This window comes from Helianthus annuus, chromosome 11 (assembly GCF_002127325.2).
Source record: "Helianthus annuus cultivar XRQ/B chromosome 11, HanXRQr2.0-SUNRISE, whole genome shotgun sequence".
NCBI lineage: Eukaryota > Viridiplantae > Streptophyta > Magnoliopsida > Asterales > Asteraceae > Helianthus > Helianthus annuus.
In genome coordinates, this window is record NC_035443.2 from 38,341,087 (window position 1) to 38,360,387 (window position 19,301).

The 19,301-nt window shown below is 36.7% G+C and overlaps 1 protein-coding gene across 5 annotated transcripts; it reads right to left on the reverse strand.

The window, feature by feature from the left end:
• Window positions 1-734: 734 nt before the first annotated feature.
• LOC110890029 (G-type lectin S-receptor-like serine/threonine-protein kinase At4g27290) lies at window positions 735-17,617 on the reverse strand. 5 transcript variants are annotated; one of them, XM_035979365.1, is made up of 8 exons: window positions 16,250-17,615; window positions 16,025-16,165; window positions 15,723-15,880; window positions 12,291-12,501; window positions 11,985-12,222; window positions 11,761-11,911; window positions 5,510-5,587; window positions 4,473-5,421 (listed from the first exon to the last, which is right to left on the reverse strand). In XM_035979365.1, the coding sequence occupies exons 1-8, from the start codon at window positions 17,538-17,540 to the stop codon at window positions 5,326-5,328; spliced, it is 2,364 nt and encodes a 787-aa protein (XP_035835258.1). In that variant the 5' UTR covers window positions 17,541-17,615; the 3' UTR covers window positions 4,473-5,325. The 5 variants fall into 5 exon arrangements, with proteins under 5 accessions (XP_035835261.1, XP_035835258.1, XP_021993286.1 ...); XM_035979366.1 differs by lacking the exon at window positions 4,473-5,421 and adding an exon at window positions 5,983-6,078 and having other exon boundaries at window positions 5,502-5,587; window positions 16,250-17,617; XM_035979368.1 differs by lacking the exons at window positions 4,473-5,421; window positions 5,510-5,587 and adding an exon at window positions 735-776 and having other exon boundaries at window positions 16,250-17,617.
• Between the last annotated feature and the right edge of the window lie 1,684 nt (window positions 17,618-19,301).

Sequence of the window (19,301 nt, forward strand, 5' to 3'; positions counted from 1 at the left end):
GCCTCGATTCTTGGGCATTTCACACACGTTCCCTAGGTCATACTTGTGAGTTCAGGTCGTTGGAGTCCGTCGAATGCCTTGGTGAGATAAATAAAGTCCAGGACAAACTGCCAAGGTTAGGGTTTCACCCCTTGGCTTAGCAATCTCTTCCTTGTTTTAAGAAAATTCAAGGAGAAATTTCGTCAAAATGGGGGTTTCACACCTGTTTTGGTATAATTCTCCTCGTTTGTTGGTGAAAATAGTGAGATAAGCATGAGTAAACGGATAAAATCAACATAAGTCAGGCAATCTGGTCAGGAGTTTGCGGCTTTCACACCTATTCCCAACCATATCGCTGATCTTTAATTGGAAATTCGGGTGCAGTGATAGTGAAGAATTGCAGAATAAGGCACATAAACTTGGTCTGATGGTTCCTAACTATAGTCTAGGTCTCTAAGACAGCGACCCGGACTAGATCGTGTCTAACGTAATTCCCTATAGTTATGGCTCTGATACCAATCTGTCACACCCCAACCGATGGCGGAATCATCGGGGCGCGGCACTGAGCGAAACAGATTGTTCAGAAGTTTCCATAACAACTATTTATATAATCCAGTTAAAGATACGTCCCATACCGTATCCCGAATAAACAAACATATTATTACAGAAAATCATCCAAACAAGAAGTTCTCTTCCGACAACTCAGATATATTATTACAGACAATTGTTTATTATTTCTAGACTCCCTAGCCTCGATTTCATCATCACGCACCTAAGCATCCTAGCAACTTAAGCACCTGTCACATACGTTAAAATAAAGTCAATACATGAAATGTAAAGGTGAGCATACAAGTTTGATAATAGCATATAGAGTTCGAATAGTTTACGCATAACCAGCACGTACACAGAGGAAAACAAAGCATGTTAATTATCGACATGGACCTATCGATACCAATGACTGCGGGTTGACCGTCCGAGACGGTTCGCAATACATGATTACCACCGTAATCCATGCAAGTAATTGTCCTTAACAACCCCCGTGTGAACGGGTGTGAGTCCAAACTATAGTACTACGTCGTTAAGGCAGGTAGACAACATTCCACGTGTAAACACAATCAACAAGCATTCATTAAGTCACGTAATACATGCATATTGGTCAGCGTTCAAATAGTTTGAGTAGTGTGATCGTTTGTGTTTTGATATAAGCAACGTATGTAACACCCAAAAGTGCTAAAAGCAAAGGGATCGAGTATACTCACAGTGATTGATTATGGATTGAAGGGAGCGCTGAGAGTAGGGTTAGCCTGAATAGTTCGATAGTACAACAATGAGTAACGTGGAAATGCAAACGAATGCGGATGGATCGAATAGGCTGGTCGATCGAACGGCAGGTTCGATCGAACGGTCTGTCCGATCGGCTGGTATATCCGATTGGACAGTCCTGTTCGATCGGCCGGTAGGCTCGATCGGCTGGGCCATTCGAGTGGATTGTTTCTTCCTCTGGTGTGTTTGTGTTTGAGGATTTGAACTTTTGAAGTTTTCGTTGTAGTATATGAGAACACAAAAATGTCCTTACCTTTCAGGTCGATCGATCGAACGGTCCGTTCGATCGGCCGGCTTAATCGATCGGCTAGGAACCTTAGAGTGATTCTCAACACAATGTCGCTCGATCGAACAGTCTGTTCGATCGGCTGGTATTCCCTACTACGAACGAGTTGTGAAAACGATTAAGTGTTGAAGAGTAGTATCTCATGATCCGAAAAGTAATGTTCACCAAACGCAGTGCGATCGAACATCCCTTCCTCGATACTATGCTTCATGAAATTTTAGAGTGTGGGACCATGTGCTAGCCGACCGGCTGGCCCGGTCGATCGGCTGGTATGTCCGATCGGCTGGGCTGTTCGAACAGCCTAGCCGTTCGGCCAGCATCTCTGACCTGGTCAGCCTTTCGTCTAACACTTGGCTGTTTGGTTACTTGTCATTATATCGAGGTAGTTTGATAACGAGTTGAACTATGATACCTTTGTTCTTACTCGTCTCTCCGGCTCGGACAGGAATCACCCAAATCCGTCCGTTGAGCGGTTCGGAACGTCGGCTTAGAGTTTAACCCATTGTCGGTGAACCTCGTAGATAGAACCCGAATCTTGAACCATCCAACCATTGGAATGATCGGTGGGTTGGCTCAGGCTCCGTTTCTACCGGTTTGAAGGCATTGAGTGTAAAAGAGTTGAAAGAAAGTTGGGATTCCTTCTTTCAATCCTTCACAACTTGTGGATGTTTAGATCTTTGATAGATCTTAACTTGTTTATGTGGAAATCGGTTAGATCTAAGTTATTCATGGTTGAATGAGGCCAAAGTTTGATCTTCTTCAAAAACACCATGATGACATCACCCAAGAACACTTAGATCTTGGTGATTTCACGGTTAGAAATCGAGTTTTGAAAGATAGAAAGATGTAGAATCATGCAATGATCAGAAACGTACAAGAATTAGAGTGAAAACTTACCGGAGTTGAGAGAAATCTGAGAAAAGATGAAGAATAGGAGCTGGCCGGTCAGAACTTTCCAAAAGTGGAAATGAAGACAAGGACAGCCCTATTTATAGGCTTCCAAAAGGGGAAAGTGGCAGCCGATCGCCCAGGAGCTCCGATCGAATGGGCTGCTCGATCGGCTGGCAAGATGCGAGCCGATCGGCTGGCCTGTTCGATCAGGATGCCTCCTGTTCGATCCGCGACACGCTTTGAGTATTTTGCGACGATTTTCGACATTTCGATTTCGATGGACGATGATACGAATACGATAGAGTTCCTAGTCAAATTACTTTCAGTCCCAACTACTATATCTACACACAAGCATCCACATTTCACGTTTCGTTGTCGGTTTCGATTGAGTTCGATTGCCTTTTCGAGTTTCGATTGATTTGCATGAATACCACACCAAACATAAAGTAAACACGCACAAGTAACACATAAGGCACACACACACGTATAACAATACCAAAATTCGCATAATTCGAGTCTCGAGTTCGATGATTGTTAGATCGGTTTGATTACTGATTAGTTAACTTTATCGCATTGTTACTTCCTATCATTCATAGTCGTAGATCGGTTCGCGTTAAAACATTCGATTACTTCGATTCTTGCTGATTACAACACTTACTCCACATAATACAACTAAAACCTAACATAGACTATCTACAGTCAAAGAAAGTTAAAGTTGAGTTGGACTTTGACTTTGACTTTGACATTCGAAAACACGGGGTGTTACATTAGGTATGTCAATTGTTATCGGATCTACTACAGCTGGTGTAGTGGGAACACAATCTGTCAATTCATTTTCATGAGGCACAAAGGCGTAATCATAATTCAAAGGTGGTGGAACTTCATTATATCCCACACCCTTATTCTCTTGATTAGACTTTTGAGATCCTATTTTATGAGAGAAAACAAAAGGTGAACTCCTAAATTGTTCTAACTTTTGATTAAGTTCAACAATCTTAACTTTGGCATCAACCAATTCTTGCATTTTTCTGACAGTTCTTTTGTTCTATCTTTCAGTATCTCATAAGTTAAATCAACGACTTGAAGTTTTTCATTAAGTTTACAACTTAAAGTATTAACCTTTGCTTCACATGATTTTTTTTCTTCAAATACTGAGACTCGTTGTTCTTTAACCAATAATTTGATTCTTTTAGACTCGATAAGCCATTTAACAGACTTTGGTTATATTCTGATAACCTGTCAACTTTACTTGACAGTTCAGTGCAATTATAACAAACATGACTTGTAGATTCTGATTGTATTTGTACCTCTGCTGTAAAGTCATCTGCATCATCCATGCACGCTGTAACTCCTGCATCCTTGACCTCCATTGTATCCTCCTCAGTAATTTCTTTCTCCTCTTCTACCTTAGCAGCTACTTTTGCAGTCTTCACAGCTGCAATCTCAAATACACATGCTTGGTCGCTTGTGCTCTATCTTGAAGAACTCTGATAACATTTTTCTAATGCTTCCTGCAACTCTCTAGAAGACCCATACCTGTTAAATATGTGTTTTATTGCATGGCAAGAACGTCTTTATCGTTGCTAAAGCTTTCTTCTCAGCATCATACATCTGTTTATCAGATTCTTGCATCTTTTCATACCTAGTCACCTTAATTCTCCCATCAATCTCATGTGTAGGAGGGATATAACCATCCATGATACAACTCCACATTCTAGTATCTTCACTTTTAACAAATACCTCAAATTTCTCTTTCCAATCATCATATTGCGAAACTTGCATGAGTTGTGGCAGAACAATAACAATTGCATCTTTATGTTTCATTTTACCCATTCTAAACAAGTAACTAAAGGTATCAAATGGATTTTGGTAAACCTGATTCAAAATACAAGTCAAACCTCTCCAACATACCCTTTCAAAATTTTAAATCAAAACCTGGTTCGCTACTCCAGGTTGAGGAGTTACTCGAAATGCTGCCAAGATATCACTATCCTTGGTTTCATATTCAGGAGTATAATAAGTCAATTTATAATCTTTAACACCAGCTTTGAATCCAACACTTGCTTTAGTCTCTGTTTGTGGTGACATAAATACCTCCCTACAACTCATGAATTAAGAATTCTCACAACAACAAGGTCTACTCGACATGAATTAGGCGTTAATGAAACTTTTTACAGGAACCTTTCACAAAATTCCCAACTAATACTTAGGAGCCGTGTGAGATGAAAGTCTCATGCACGGTTTTGAATGAGAGAAAGAAGTGAGGAATCCTCTTTTCGACTCTAACTCTCCCACTCCAGTCGTTGCTTTTCTTTCTGTTACTTCGAAAGTAGCTGCTTCAGCTTCAGCCACTCGAATTTTCGATATTCCTTTTTATTTGTCATGAAACGAATGGCATCTTCTTCTGGAAATTCAAAAATGTTCGAAAAATGATAAGTCACTCCATGTTTCTTCCCTCCATCTATGTGGGACAACTTCCCACTTTTCCACCATTTTTACAACTTTCAGGTGTTCACGTCCCAACTTCAGGATCGATATCTCTTTCATCTTAGCTCCAATTAGAACATGGTATGGTTTGTTGTAAAGACCTTATAACAACACGAACCCACTATATAGTAGTTATATTAAGCAATGTATAATATAAATAAATTTTCCAAAGTTGACAAAAATACATATAACATAGTGAAAAAACTCAATTTTCACTAATTTTTCCAACATTACTTATAAAGAGATTGAATACTGATGAACACACATGAATATATCTATATTATAACATCCGGTCGGTTCCAGTTTTAAATTTTGTCATCTACCATCCAACATTGTAATGCTTACTCCATTGTTAGAACTTATTCCATATGAGCTTGAAGATTGTGGAGTATCTTGCATATTTTCTCCAATGTAAAAACCAGGTTCTTTGGGTGAAGGCAATGGACCTTCACTGCCTAGCATCAAGATCACAGAAGTCATAGTCGGTCTATCTTCTGGGTGACGTTGAACACACAACAAACCAACATGGATCAATCGTATTACCTGAGATGCATTGATTGAGTCACCTAGGCACTTATCAACTAACTGCAATGATTTGCCCTCATTATGGAGTCCCCATGTCTATCAACATCAAGGAATACAAGTATTATGTTACAATGTTTAACAAGGGCAAATTGCATCAAGGTCAAACATGACCTAATTACTTGAAAACATTAAGTTCGGGAACGAGAGCAGCTATTAAATTAGTTTAAAACTATTAAAAAATAATGAGATTAGGTGCCACCAAACCCAATTACCCAAAAATTATAAGCTTTTACCTGAACCATATACCTGAAAACTTTAATTCTACTTCTATTAACCCTAGTCTAGTAACTTGATATTCTCGTAGTTTAATTATGTGAAAAATGCACTTATCTTTTAGAATATTATAGGGTAATGTTATATATACATTTTATTGGGTTATGTAAGATATGCTGATAATTAAAGCCAAAACCCAATGGAACCATCTTTCCTACCTGATGTAATATGGTAAAATACATTCACAAGTCCAGAAGTTTCCCCCTTTAAAGGCATCCTAAACTACTGGAACAAAACCGCTTGATTGAATAAACCTGAAGAATAGAACAAAGCGCTGGATTGGAAAAGTGTTGGGTCATCAAAGTCAACAGTCAAGTCAATAAAGTCAAGACTAAAGAGCAGAAGACCAAGTCAACAAGTCAGACAAGATGAGAAGTACTGGATTCCAAAAGTGCTGAAATCTTTCCTGCAGTTATGGAATTCCAGATGCTTTCTTTGTTTATTTAGTAGTTTTATGTAATAGTGTTTATTTCTAACTGTCCAGCAGTTTTGCATAACTGCTAGGAGTAACATCATTAATGGGTTGTTTAGGGTCCTTTTCATAGTTACGTCACGAACAATTCTCTCCTCTATATATAATTTCTTTCTATAATTGTAATAGTTAACACTAAGAGCCAAAAAAGGCAGAAGAACTTAGTGAGAGAGTGTACTTGTTGAGGGGGAGTACTTTGTATTATCTGATTGTATTGAAGCATTTGATTAATTGAAATCATTCTGCAATCATTCCAAAATCCATTTGTGTTTATGAAGATGTGTTTGTTATGATTGATAGATTGATGTTTTAAATGGAATTAAACTGTTTTATCAAAAACACAAACTATCACAGACTCTCAGATCCAACAATTGGAATCAAAGCCAGTTACACTGAATTGATTTAAACGTTGATTTAGAAGATAAACTATCTCATATTGATAACTAGTTTAGTGATCAAATGTACTTGAGATGAATTAGACAAATCGAAACATTCAATTGTTTGATACTCTGTTAATCCACCCCTCTAGAAAACTCCTCTTGTTGAGATTTGGTCTACAATAAAGTTAACACACAATGATAAAGGAAAAGTGATGGTTATCAATGCAACAATGGGAGAGACTGTTATTGCAATCACCCCTGAAATATTAACAATAAAAAAGTGATGGCTATCAATGCAATGCAACAATGGGAGATGCACAAGGGGCCGAAAATTTTCAAAAACTGAAATGGACCTGGAGTTCATTGAACAAGGGTGTCATAGCTCAACAAAATATGCCACCTATCAGTAGAATGAATGCCCTGCGAGTCTCAAATTTCTATTCCATGCTATCATTTAGTGCGTTTCATGTAAATTTGGAACTTGGAATGAAGTCTCACGGACAACTCAATACATTACATTTTCAATTTTAACAAAGTCCGTCTTTAAAATCTCTAATCAGATTTTCAAAGAAATGTGTTCAACTGTCACATCCACAAGTAAATTTTCGATGTACCCTAGACTCATCATTAGCCATATTACGACAAGAGTTGTCGGATGAGTTCTACAAAAGGGGTCAGATTCTTCTCATTATATCTCTTTTAGCTCAATCTTTTACTAGAATGGGAAAAATAAAAAATAAGCCAAAAATTATGGATGATAAAGCTGAGTCGATGCAAGGAGATGATCCTGCATAGCCAGCAGTTGAGGTACCACAATCATCTAAGCCCACTGCTCTTACTGACGAATGGGAAAAACCCATCCCTAAGGAACCAACCAAAAGAGGAAGAAGCTTTCTTCAACGAAGTCTTAGGCCCTCAAAACTCACATCCACTGCCTCCCTCTCAAAGAGAGCCAAAACAAAGGTTACCTAAGAAGTGAGGTACCTGAGAACCTTGCTGAAACACAAACTCAGCAGTTTAAGACTGATGTTACTTCTTCACACCAGATCTTAGAACCTCAAACCAGGCAAACTCCTTAGAATTTTTCACGAACGATCCATGTTGTTCAAAAACCAGCACCTTCCCCACCTAACAGTTTTGAACAAGAACTCATGAAGGTAGGAACACCATTGTTCCAGAAAATTGGCACATCTCAACCAAAAATCAAAGAGATGCAGCCATAGAAAGATACTCGGGTAAAAGAGGATACTATTCCTATCCCACATGAGGAAGAGGCTCATCCTACAAAGGTACATCCTGATGTAGTGATTGCAATGGTGGCTTCTACTAGTTTTTATAAACCCACTGGTTTACAAGAAGACAGTAGAACCATACTCAAGACCACCATGCGAGCAAAAACAACAGAACTTCTACATGCCTGTAAGGTATTGGAAGAAGGAAGTACTCGAGGTCCCCAGTACCAAGAAAAATGGGCGTCTGAAGGTGTCATTATGACTAAAAAGTCACAGATACCTACTGATACAACCATTTCTAGTGGGGGAGCAGATGATTCCATTAACTTGGAAGATGCCCAAAGTTAGCAGTTTAGAGAATTGATGGAATAACTGGGTGTTGTGGTGTCCAAACTCAAGAGTTGTTCACCAAAATGCCTCAAGCTAAAGTCCAGTTGAAACCACAATGTACCCAACAGCTGGCCTACTCACAAAAGGAGCTTCATTCCATATTACAAATCCTTACTCAACAAAAGCCACCAGTCACAGAAAGCCAAACTGCTGATGAGGTTATTATAGCCACTTCATCATTGCCAGCAGGGGAGCTCCAAAATACCTTTAAACACATTCTTGAACACATGTTCCAAAACTATCTCAACGATTTTGATGCTAAAGTATTTGGTACTCATGCTCCTAGACTATGGTTACATAATTATCTCATCAGATAGGAAACTGCTAATAACAAAAAAAGGGAGATGAATGAAAAGCCAAATGTTATAAATGATGGGGTTGCAGCTGCTAAGAAAAAAAAGGGATGAATAGGCAAGTGCCATTGCTGTGGATAAGAAATAAAAAGCGCCAGATGTTGGAAATTTTGATCTGATTGAAAGATGGAAGAATTTAAAAGTGATTAGAAAGGGTTAAGTGCAGCTTTGGTGAAAGGGAAGATTGAGGAACAAAGAACTGGAGATAAAGCTGCTAGGCAATATGTTAAGATCACCAAAATAGTAAAAATTAATATGAGGCCACTAACAGCCATTCAAAAGGCTAAAGCAATTTCAAAGTTGGATGAAAAGAAAGAAATTTCCCTTAGGCTCAAAGAGCAGCAGTTTCAACTGGCCAAGGTAAAACAACTAAGTGAAAACTCAAACAACTAGACCAGGAAAAATTGCAAAATTGCTGGTTCTCAACAACAACCACTTACTATAAAATTCTCAACTTCAAAAGCATAGTGTCTGGTACAAAACTAACTGTTGCATAAAACTGTTGGTGATCAAGCCGGTACAAAAAACTAGGAGTTGTCAAAAAGTCAGTTGTTCAAAGGAAACCAACACTTTCGGAGAAGCCAACAATCCATTTTTTTTAGAAAAAGGAAGCTAGTGTTACAAGATGACCTTGAAAACTCTCCAACAACCACAACTGCCATAACATTAACTAATTTACACATTTCACTGAAGAGTTTCTGGAACCCCCTCCTTCTCCTAACTTCATTTCAATAATGAAGAAAATTTTAAGAAGATGAGGAGGAAGCTATCAAGGAATTCACTGAAAATTAGGGTAAAATGACTTATGGAAAGGCCATTATATCATGGATAGGAGGATGAGGTAAATTAGAGCCTATGAGTAACACATATTCCAAGAATCTCAAAAGCTTTCCCAAATCCCCCGTTCAAGGATCCCTTTGTTGCTAACATTTCATAATTGGAAAGCATAGAATGGCTTAAAAACAATGCACCCAGTGGAGTCAAAAACTAATATGTTTTCCAGAGTTGGGATGCCTAAAACCTACTGGCAGAGGTTTCAAGGGTGAAGAAGATGTTAGCAGATCCAAGCATTAAGGTCACTCCTCCAAATTAGAAGCTTAGCAGTAAAAGAAAGCTAACTCTAGAAGAGGCTTCAAAGTCCTTTAAAATGAAACAGGAGTTGATACATGTTAACTAGGCTTCTAAAAGCTCAATCTCAGGGTGGAAGTAGTCCACTCTTTTAGGAGAGTTCATGAACTACCTTGATGCAAGAAAGAGAAATCCTGAAAAGTATCCACCAAAATTGAATTGAGAATACACAAAGATCTATATCCATCAAAAGTAGAAGGAGACAACTGTTTTTCCATTAAACCCAATGAAATCTTCTATTACAATGCAAAAGTCATGGAAAATACTTGAATAATCGCAAAGAAAAGCATGTCTATGCCAGATGGATAGTAGATTTACAAGAAGAAGAAAAGACGATCCGTATTTACTCTATGCCTGAAACTACTCATGTGTTTAAAACAGCCAAAGACATAGTTATTGGCACCTATACAGTTGTGATGGATGAATCTCCAAAAGAAGATCCACCAGCTCTACTACATCAAGGGGAAACAGTGCCTTCCTGGCCTAATTCACCTCCACATTGAATTCTTAGACATGCCTCAAATCCTCCCTAACACAAGGATTGTGAGATGGAAAGAAATGAAGGACACTAATCATGTGGAGATCTTTAGAGAAGATGGCTCTAGTATCTAGGTGGATGGGATGATGTTCATAGTCTTAGCCTAAATGACATCGAAGTCATTGCTAATCTTGAAATGGAAAAAGATGAAGATGATGTTCAAGCAATAAGTCTGGAGCTTGGCATAGAAGGAATGATTAGTAAATTACTGTTGGGCATTAGCATAATAAGAGAATAAAAGACAAGCTTAATTAAGAGAGATTTTAGCATCAACAGATCCAGGGGTAGATTGTTGGGTTATGTAAGATATGCTAATGATGAAAGCCAAAACCTAAAGGAACCGTCTTCCCCTTCTGATGGAAGAAGTTGAAATACATTTGTAAGTCCATAAGTTTTCCCCCATGAAGGCTTCCAAAACAACCACCCAAACTATTAGAACAAAACTGTTGGATTGAATAAACATGAAGACAAGTACAAGGTGCTGAATTGGAAAAGTATTGGGTCAACAAAGTCAACAGTCAAGTCAACAGAGTCAACGCTAAAGACAAGAAGATGAAGTCAACAAGTCAAACAAGACCAGAAGAAGTACTGGATTCCAAAAGTGTTGGAATCCTTCTAGAAGTTTTGGAATCCTTCCAGAAGTTTTGGAATCAATAGTTTTATGTAAAGTATTTATTCTAACTATGCAGCAAGAGTTACATCTTTAATGTGTTGTTTAGGGTCACTTTCATCGTGACGTTACCAGCAATTCCCTCCTGTATATATATTTATCCCTGTAATTGTAATGGTTAACACAAAGAGCCAGAAAAAGGCATAAAAACTTAGTGAGAAAAGTGCACCTGGTGAGGGGGAGTACTTTGTACTGTTTGATTAATTGAAACCATTCATCAATTATTCCCGAATATTATCAGTGTTTGACTAATTTTCTGAATTGATTAAAACTATTTTTTTTCAAAACACACACTATCACACACTTTCAGATCAAACTTATTTTTATAATGTGTAAACTTGTTTTTTTTTTGGGGACTTATAAATCATTATCAATTTTTCATATTTTAGATATTTTCTATACGAATGATGAAATATATGTAATTTATCCTATGTTAGCCTCTAGTAGTTGTTGAAAACATAAATTTATACAATAATTAGAATAATAAGAAAAATGTTGTGTTTGAAAATTTCAAAGAGAAAATTTCTTAACAAGTTAACAGATATACTCTATACTAGTGTGTATGCCCTATATCGCAGTGGTGATTACCTGACATATACTCTACATATATTAGACATGATTTTAAAACCTAGTATAGGATTGATATTTCCAACACATGTCTCATTGCCTTTCCTATTGGTGAAAGCAAAGATAGTTATCAAAGAAAGCAAAAATATGATGTCTTCTACCGTATTATATAGTTTTTATTATCAAAATTACCATACTAAACTTACATGTCCAATAAGGTTGTTGCAGTGTTTTTTGTGGATAAATCCTCTGTTTTTCTCCCCGGACACAATTTCCAACACTACCACGCCAAAGCTGTATACATCTGACTTTGTTGAAAAGATACCATCACCCGCATACTCAGGCGCCATGTAGCCACTGTGAAGGATCAAAAGTTAATTTAAGCAGTTTATGAAATAAAGTAGAATAATGTTAGGTAGATGAATCTCACTATGTTCCAACCACTCTGTTTGTGTTTGCTTCCAACTGCTTTTCTCCAAAAGTTCTAGCTGTACCAAAATCTGATATCTTTGGGTTCATATCCATGTCTAGCAAAATATTGCTAACTTTGAGATCTCTATGTACAATTCTAAGCCGAGAGTCTTGGTGAAGATAAAGAAGTCCACGAGCAATTCCATTGATAATCTGGTAACGTGTAGGCCACTCGAGGAGTTTGCTTTGAGATTTATCTGTGAATAGTTTGAATTTTAGTTATTGATTTCATACATTTCTATGTTTTTCTCATTATTTAATTTACCAAATATGAAGGAATCGAGGCCTTTGTTTGGCATATATTCATAAATCAATATCTTTTCGGAACCATCTATGCAACATCCCAAAAGCTTGACAAGATTGCGATGTTGTAGTTTAGATATTGAGATGACTTCATTCTTGAACTCGTAAAGTCCTTGAGTGGATGTTTTTGCTAGCCGCTTCACTGCTATTTCATGCCCGTCTTCCAGTACACCCTGAAACATAACCATTTGAAAGTATGAGGGAAAAGCCTTACACACGTATTCAAATATTGTCGGTTTAGGAGTTGTTTCATTTACCTAGCTTCTTGGATTAAAATGTAACTTTTTAAAAATTACTATGGAAATATCCTTATATACATATTCATATGTTAAAGGTTATTGATTTGTTTTATTAAACATTTACTATTTTTGTTATTTAACAAATCACAATACTCACTTTTGATCACAAAAACAGAAGAACAAGACAAGGAAATACACATTGAACATGTTTTACTTTATCATTGTGATTGATCTAGTCCACAACCACCACTATGTACACTCAATCACATGTCATCATTCAAATTATTTTATTTCCAATGTTAAGTTTTTAAAAATAATACAAGATTCAAGAAAGATAGATGACCTACTAGTGTAAGATCTCGTTTTGGTGTTTGATGAAGATGCTATTAATTTAGATTCTATAATAGTCTATCATATCAAACATGTTGTAGAGATATTACGTATATGATGTTCGTTTTCTCTACCATACTACGATAAGAGAACAACATGTATGGGTTTGTTGTTTACTAATTAGGAATACCTAGTAAGTTATCATAGTACAATATCAACAAACTGATAATTATATCAATTAATCTATTAGGGTTTATTGGCTAATTGTAATAACTTGACAATTAAACTAGTTTATTTAAAGTCATAAAATCATATAATTAAATGAGTTCCAAAAGTCAAGAGGAAAAATGTCAAATGAGTATGTCACAACAATGCTAATCTGACACTACGTATACTTAGCAATTATATGAGTTAAAATATTTTTAACTTATACACGAAATCATCTTATAGTAACACATTATCTCTAGGTTAACAGTAACTCAGTTAGTGCATCAACACCCAGGTTGTTGTTATTGCACAATTACTCATAATAGTAGTTGCTACTGATGGACCAAGTTGATGCTGGTCATAGTTACTACAAATGATCAGTTACTACAAACGAATGGTCACTAGTGATGATCAGTCCCTACTAACAACCAATTTCCATGCAAATTTTCAGCAACCATTCAAATCCAAAGCAACCTCCAATGAATTTCCATCACATCATGCAAAACTAAAACAGCTTCTCGTCCCTACCAGGGGGTGATGCCCCCTACGAATCCGTTGATCATTGGGGGTTTTGCTCCCATGTACAAGTGGGTTCGTTGGTTTTAGAAATAAGAATTGTCTCAAACAAGTTGGTATTCCAGGCCTCATAACTTGTATTAGTGTTTTATTATGATACATTTTTGTTCTCATAACAAAAATACAAAATCATGCATAATTGAAAAGGTGCTGAAGTTTGAAAACATTTACCTTAGTATATTACATATTCCAGATATTTGAATATTTTGATGTCCATTGAATCTTTTGTATTATTTTAATACAAGAAGGCGATATAAAGTCAGGTACAAAAAAAGTATTAAGTTCTTAAATGACACTATTTTATAGCCTTGTATCCTTATTATCTAATGAATATATAGAAGCTAAATCCAAGCTTCTAGAAACGACTAAGCTTTAAACTCATATAGGTAGTTCTTTCAATCTTGCACCTGCCATGTAATTTTTCAATAGAACTATTAAGAAGTTAAACATTAGTTTCACCTCACTAGTATCTTTCACCACATATCTTAGGTTGATATATTACATTTTTTCGAATCTCTACACGTAAGCTTTCCACATCACAATTCAAAATCTAATGTTGTATTAGACGGTGATTGGGGATGTTATCATGAGATATCTGCAGATATACATTAACCCTATCCCATGGGCCAACATGTGCACTAGGTCCCTTCTAACCCTCTTTTAAACAAGTATAGGTGGCTAATAGGAGCATATTAAAATTGTCGTTCTATATAAATCAACAAAGTAATTTTAGTGAGCTGCTGATTACAGTCTAACGCACACAATGATAACCAATCTAAGAGTTTGGGGTTTTCTACTTTGAATCCATAAAAACATGTTTACTATGATCTCTCTAAATTATTTTGACATTGTAGATTGAAGTGCTTCGAAAAACTTTTTGACCCCTGACTTTTTAGGGCGACTTAGCTGTAAAACTTATCAACTTAGGTGTCAAATTTTTGTTCAACTTTATTTTGGATTTCTTCTTTTATTATTTAACTAGAAGATTTGAACCTTTTTAGTGTAATAAATATTGATTTTTAATCTTTATTGTTTTATAGGTGTCTTTTTTACGTTTTACTATTTTAAAACATTTAAAGTATCCATAATAAGGCGTTTTTAACATCCATTTTTTCTGGTTTTTCCACTTCACTCATTTTTCATTATTATGGAGCTTGTTTTTTAGCACGTTGTTTGCGTTAGCTCTTGGCTAAGAACTAGAAAAAATGGATTAAGGGCCCATTGTACTTTTTAATTGTAAATATATATATACACAAAGAGAGAGTGATTAAAATTATAAAAATGGTGACAACGTGACAATATTTTGGATGATAACATGTAGCACGTTTTTAGATGTTTTTCAGTTTTCTTATCGTGGATAGTCTTACTTTATAATTCTTATTTTATTATTAGATAATGATGTATCTTTTTATATATGTTGTATCACTGCGTTCATTGGTTTAATAAATCACAGTATTTATAAACAAATACATACTGCACGCCTCCTAACTTCCATGGATATTTCTTACAAGAGTAAACTGCGATTTTGTTCTTTGAGGTTTGGTCATTTTTGCCAATTTAGTCCAAAACTTAAACCTTTTGCATCTGGGTCCCTGTGGTTTTAGTTTTATTGTCATTTTGGTCCAAAAATAAAATCAGGTCATATTTATCTTATAAAATCCTGCAATTTTGTCCCTTTCCTCAGGGGCAAATCAGGTCATATTTGTCTTATAAAATCTGGTATTTATTTATAAAAAATAAATGACCATTTTGCCCCTATGGAAAAGGACAAAATAGCAGGATTTTATAAGACAAATATGACCTGATTTCATTTTTGGATCAAAATGGCAATAAAACTGAAACCACAGGGACCTAGATGCAAAAGGTTTGAGTTTTAGACTAAAGTGGCAAAAGTGATCAAACTACAGGGACCAAAATGGCAGTTTACTCTTCTTACAATTTAACTTTGGCCTTGTATGAAACAATCTAAACTGAACACCATATGTATAACACAGAAGGTAGGATAACACAGAAGGAAGGTGACTGAGTCATAGAATATATACCTTGTAAACGGGGCCAAAACCTCCCTCTCCAAGTTTGTTGTACATCGAAAAGTTGTTAGTGGCTTTAAGTAATGTAAACATGCTAAACAAGGGTAACTCTAGATCTTCGTCACCATTTCTATTTTCAGGATCATGTTCAATCATGTTTGTGTGTGTCCCTGAGAAATTGAGAATTCTTTTATAAGAACTAGTAACACTCGGCACGTATGTGTGACAAAATAATTTCATACCTTGTTGCTGTTGCTTAAAACATAACGAATACATTTGTAAGTAGAGAAATACGTGTTGTTCGAACTTCATACCTTGTTGATGTTGCTTCTTCCTTTTAAAACGATAAAATAGTAAGTATATTGAAACTAGGATGACCAAAACAACAGATGCTATGGGGACCATAACTCGTACTCTTATCCCTACACTTGAGCTGGTGCCGTTTGCTATCAAGTCTGTGCCAAAATATAATGATCATGTGAAGCCTTTTTTTATGAAGATAGTGATGAAAATAAATATAAAACATCGTCTTGATTTACCTAACTCGGAAGGTGGCATGCGTATATAAAGAGTATCCCCGTTTTTAGAATATGTTCTGATATCCATTAGGTCACCGAACCATAGCAAGCAACCACTCCCGGCCCCTGAGATATTCAAATTTGTGTAAGCAGTACATGAACAATCACTTTTGCACTTCTTCTCACATTCCCCAAGGGTCATGGTCTGGTTATACCATGACGATCGTGTGTCGGGTAACTTTAGGTTAGAATATTGGTTGAACCCCTCCCCAGGTCCACAATCCAAAGGGATAGTGCGTTTACACCCTTGTGAAGACTCTGCAGCCCTCCACTGTTCCGGAGATTTGGGTTCAAACCCCTTCAAACATTCACAAACAGGAGAGGTTTCAATGTTGCAGCTGCCGAACGGACCGCACACAGCGTAGAGATCACATTGATCCCCTAGTGGGCCCAAATAAATCTTCCATACTTGGTTGTCATCAGCCCATAACAAGCGCTGTATAGTACCATTTGGAAACAACACCACTCGCATTAAAACCGAAGTATTTATAAGATCATACCGGAAGTAAGTTTCTCTTTTATTAAGAACAAACGTGTAGTTGTAAATAGGGTTAGGCCTCAAATTAGGGTATCCGGTATACCTTAGTCCGTTCCATGGACCTCCCCGGAACTTTACGTTCGGGCCATCCATTAGGATCGCCTGAGGATAACCTCTGATATCAATCCCATAAGAAAATTCACCGAAAGCAGGATCGTCGTCGGATTTCCACGACGTGTAACGCCTTTCAAAACCGGTAACAAAATCTACCCCGTACTTCATCCCGGGAAGTAAAGTATCTGACAAAAAGTCAAAACTTTGCCATATGGGATTTTCTTGATTGAGGCCATCGTAAACTATAAAGTTGCCTGTATCTAGAAGCTGAGCAGTTGGATTCGTCACCGATGTGTTTGATGAGTTCGCTGATGACCATGTGATATTGCCCATGGTGGCGTCGCGGATAATTAAAACTCCCCGAAGGGTGAGAGTTAGCTCGCCAGAGGTATGTGTGAGTGGTGTGTTGCGGTTAGCTACCCATACAACGGTTCGGTACGATCTTTTCTTGTACCAAATTCCGACATAATGGTTCTTGGAGTTTCCGGGGCTAAAGAAACCAAGCTCGAAGGTTTCTTGTGGTGAAACGATGGTTTCATTGTATTTAATGGTTTGGTTTGCAGATAGGGTATCTGCAGCATACGTACAGATTATTGATGCGTAGAGTATAACTTGGAAGCCAAATATCAACTTCGTCTTGGTCACTCTTCTTTCCGCCATTAATGAATCAGTAACGTAAGTTTACACTTTCAAAATACGTAAGTACATTTTGATTCAATTCTAAGAGTTAAATACATATATGGTCCCATGCAGTATCAGTTACGCGTATATATTCTTTCTTGAAAGGGAATAGCATTTCATTTCTGCCTTAATTTCAAAGTAATTATCAGTAGAAATTTATAAGATCAAGTATATACGATTTGCTTGAAAGGTATTGTTTACGTTTGTCTAGCTAACTTCTAGCTAGACCTGTTATTTTTATTATATATATAATTTTTTGCCGCTGTTAAAAAAGAACTGCTCATGCATGGTAATTAATGTGGTGGCATTTGCAAGTTATTATACACGAAGGAAAAAGAAATATATATGATTATTAGGCCTTGTAGTCTATGATTATTAGGCCTTGTAGTCTACATTAACTCCTGTGCACTCCATCTAGACCTAGATGTCACATCACTTATTTTCTAATTTTACTTGATCTTATACCATGAATATAGTTTAATCCTCTTAATTCTACCTAAAACCGGAAAACCCAATTAAAATAATCTCTTAGCTTCCCGGTAATATGTTAACAAACAATCCCTTTAATGTCTCTTAACACAAGGAGAGAGTGATGTGCAATGTAGGTTAACATATCATGTCACTGTTAACGTCTTAAATTTTAGGATATACCCCAAGTCCTTAAAACAATCGATTATGTTTGGTATATATCAAAGTCCGGGCAAGATTTTTCTCAATTGTACTAACAATCCGCGTGTTATATACGTTTTTTATTAAAATATACAAAGTCACATCGTCCGTCCTTAAACTAAAATCCTGGCAAGATTTTTCTCAATTGTAGTAACAATCAGCGTGTTATATACGTTTTTTTATTAAATATACAATGTTATCGTCCATCCTTAAACTGTAACCACAAATGTCACACAGCAATGTAATAGTGATGTACCCTGCACAGTACGTCGACAACTATTCATCAAATGACCAAACGGGGCCCAGTGTTCCTCTAGATGCTATTGTGAATTGCATCGTATGTAAACATAGAAATTTGAAAACTTAAAAGATTTGAATAAGGGAATATCCCTTCTCACTTTCGTTTATAGAAATTTGAAAAGTCAAAGAATTTGAACAAGGGAATATCCCTTCTCACTTTCGTTTACAAAATGTCCATTTGATATTTTTTTTGAACGGCGAGTTTCATTAAAAAGAGAGGCAAAACAAACAAGGAAACAACAATTACAACGGGCAATTTATCCAATCTCTCCATACTAAGTCCTTAGCCTGAGAGACCTATTATTAATCCAAAAATAACTCACGCTTTAATATCTTCCGTGATTAGTCTGATGGATTTGTGAGAGTTCGAAAAGACAAGTTCGTTCCTCGTCTTCCATATGCACCAACAAGTTGTGAGAATAATCCCGTATAAAGTTTCCTTCTTTCGCCGTCCCAATCTATAATTATCGTGAACTGTCAAGAGATCCGTCATAGTGAAAGCATAGATCGGCGCTAACTTGCACCAAGTGGAAATATTATGCCAAATCTGGGCAGCCCAACTGCAGGAGATAAAAAGATGGGATCCAGACTCATCCTCTTCAGAACATAACTTGCAGGAAGTGGAGCTGACCGGAACATTTCTTCTTGCGAGTTCGATTAGAGCAGGTAATCTGTTGAGGCTGGCCTTCCAAGCTAAGATATTAACCTTCTTGGGAATTTTTTTGTTCCATTCCAAAACGAATCCAGAGTCGTCACTGTTAAGAGTCGCTT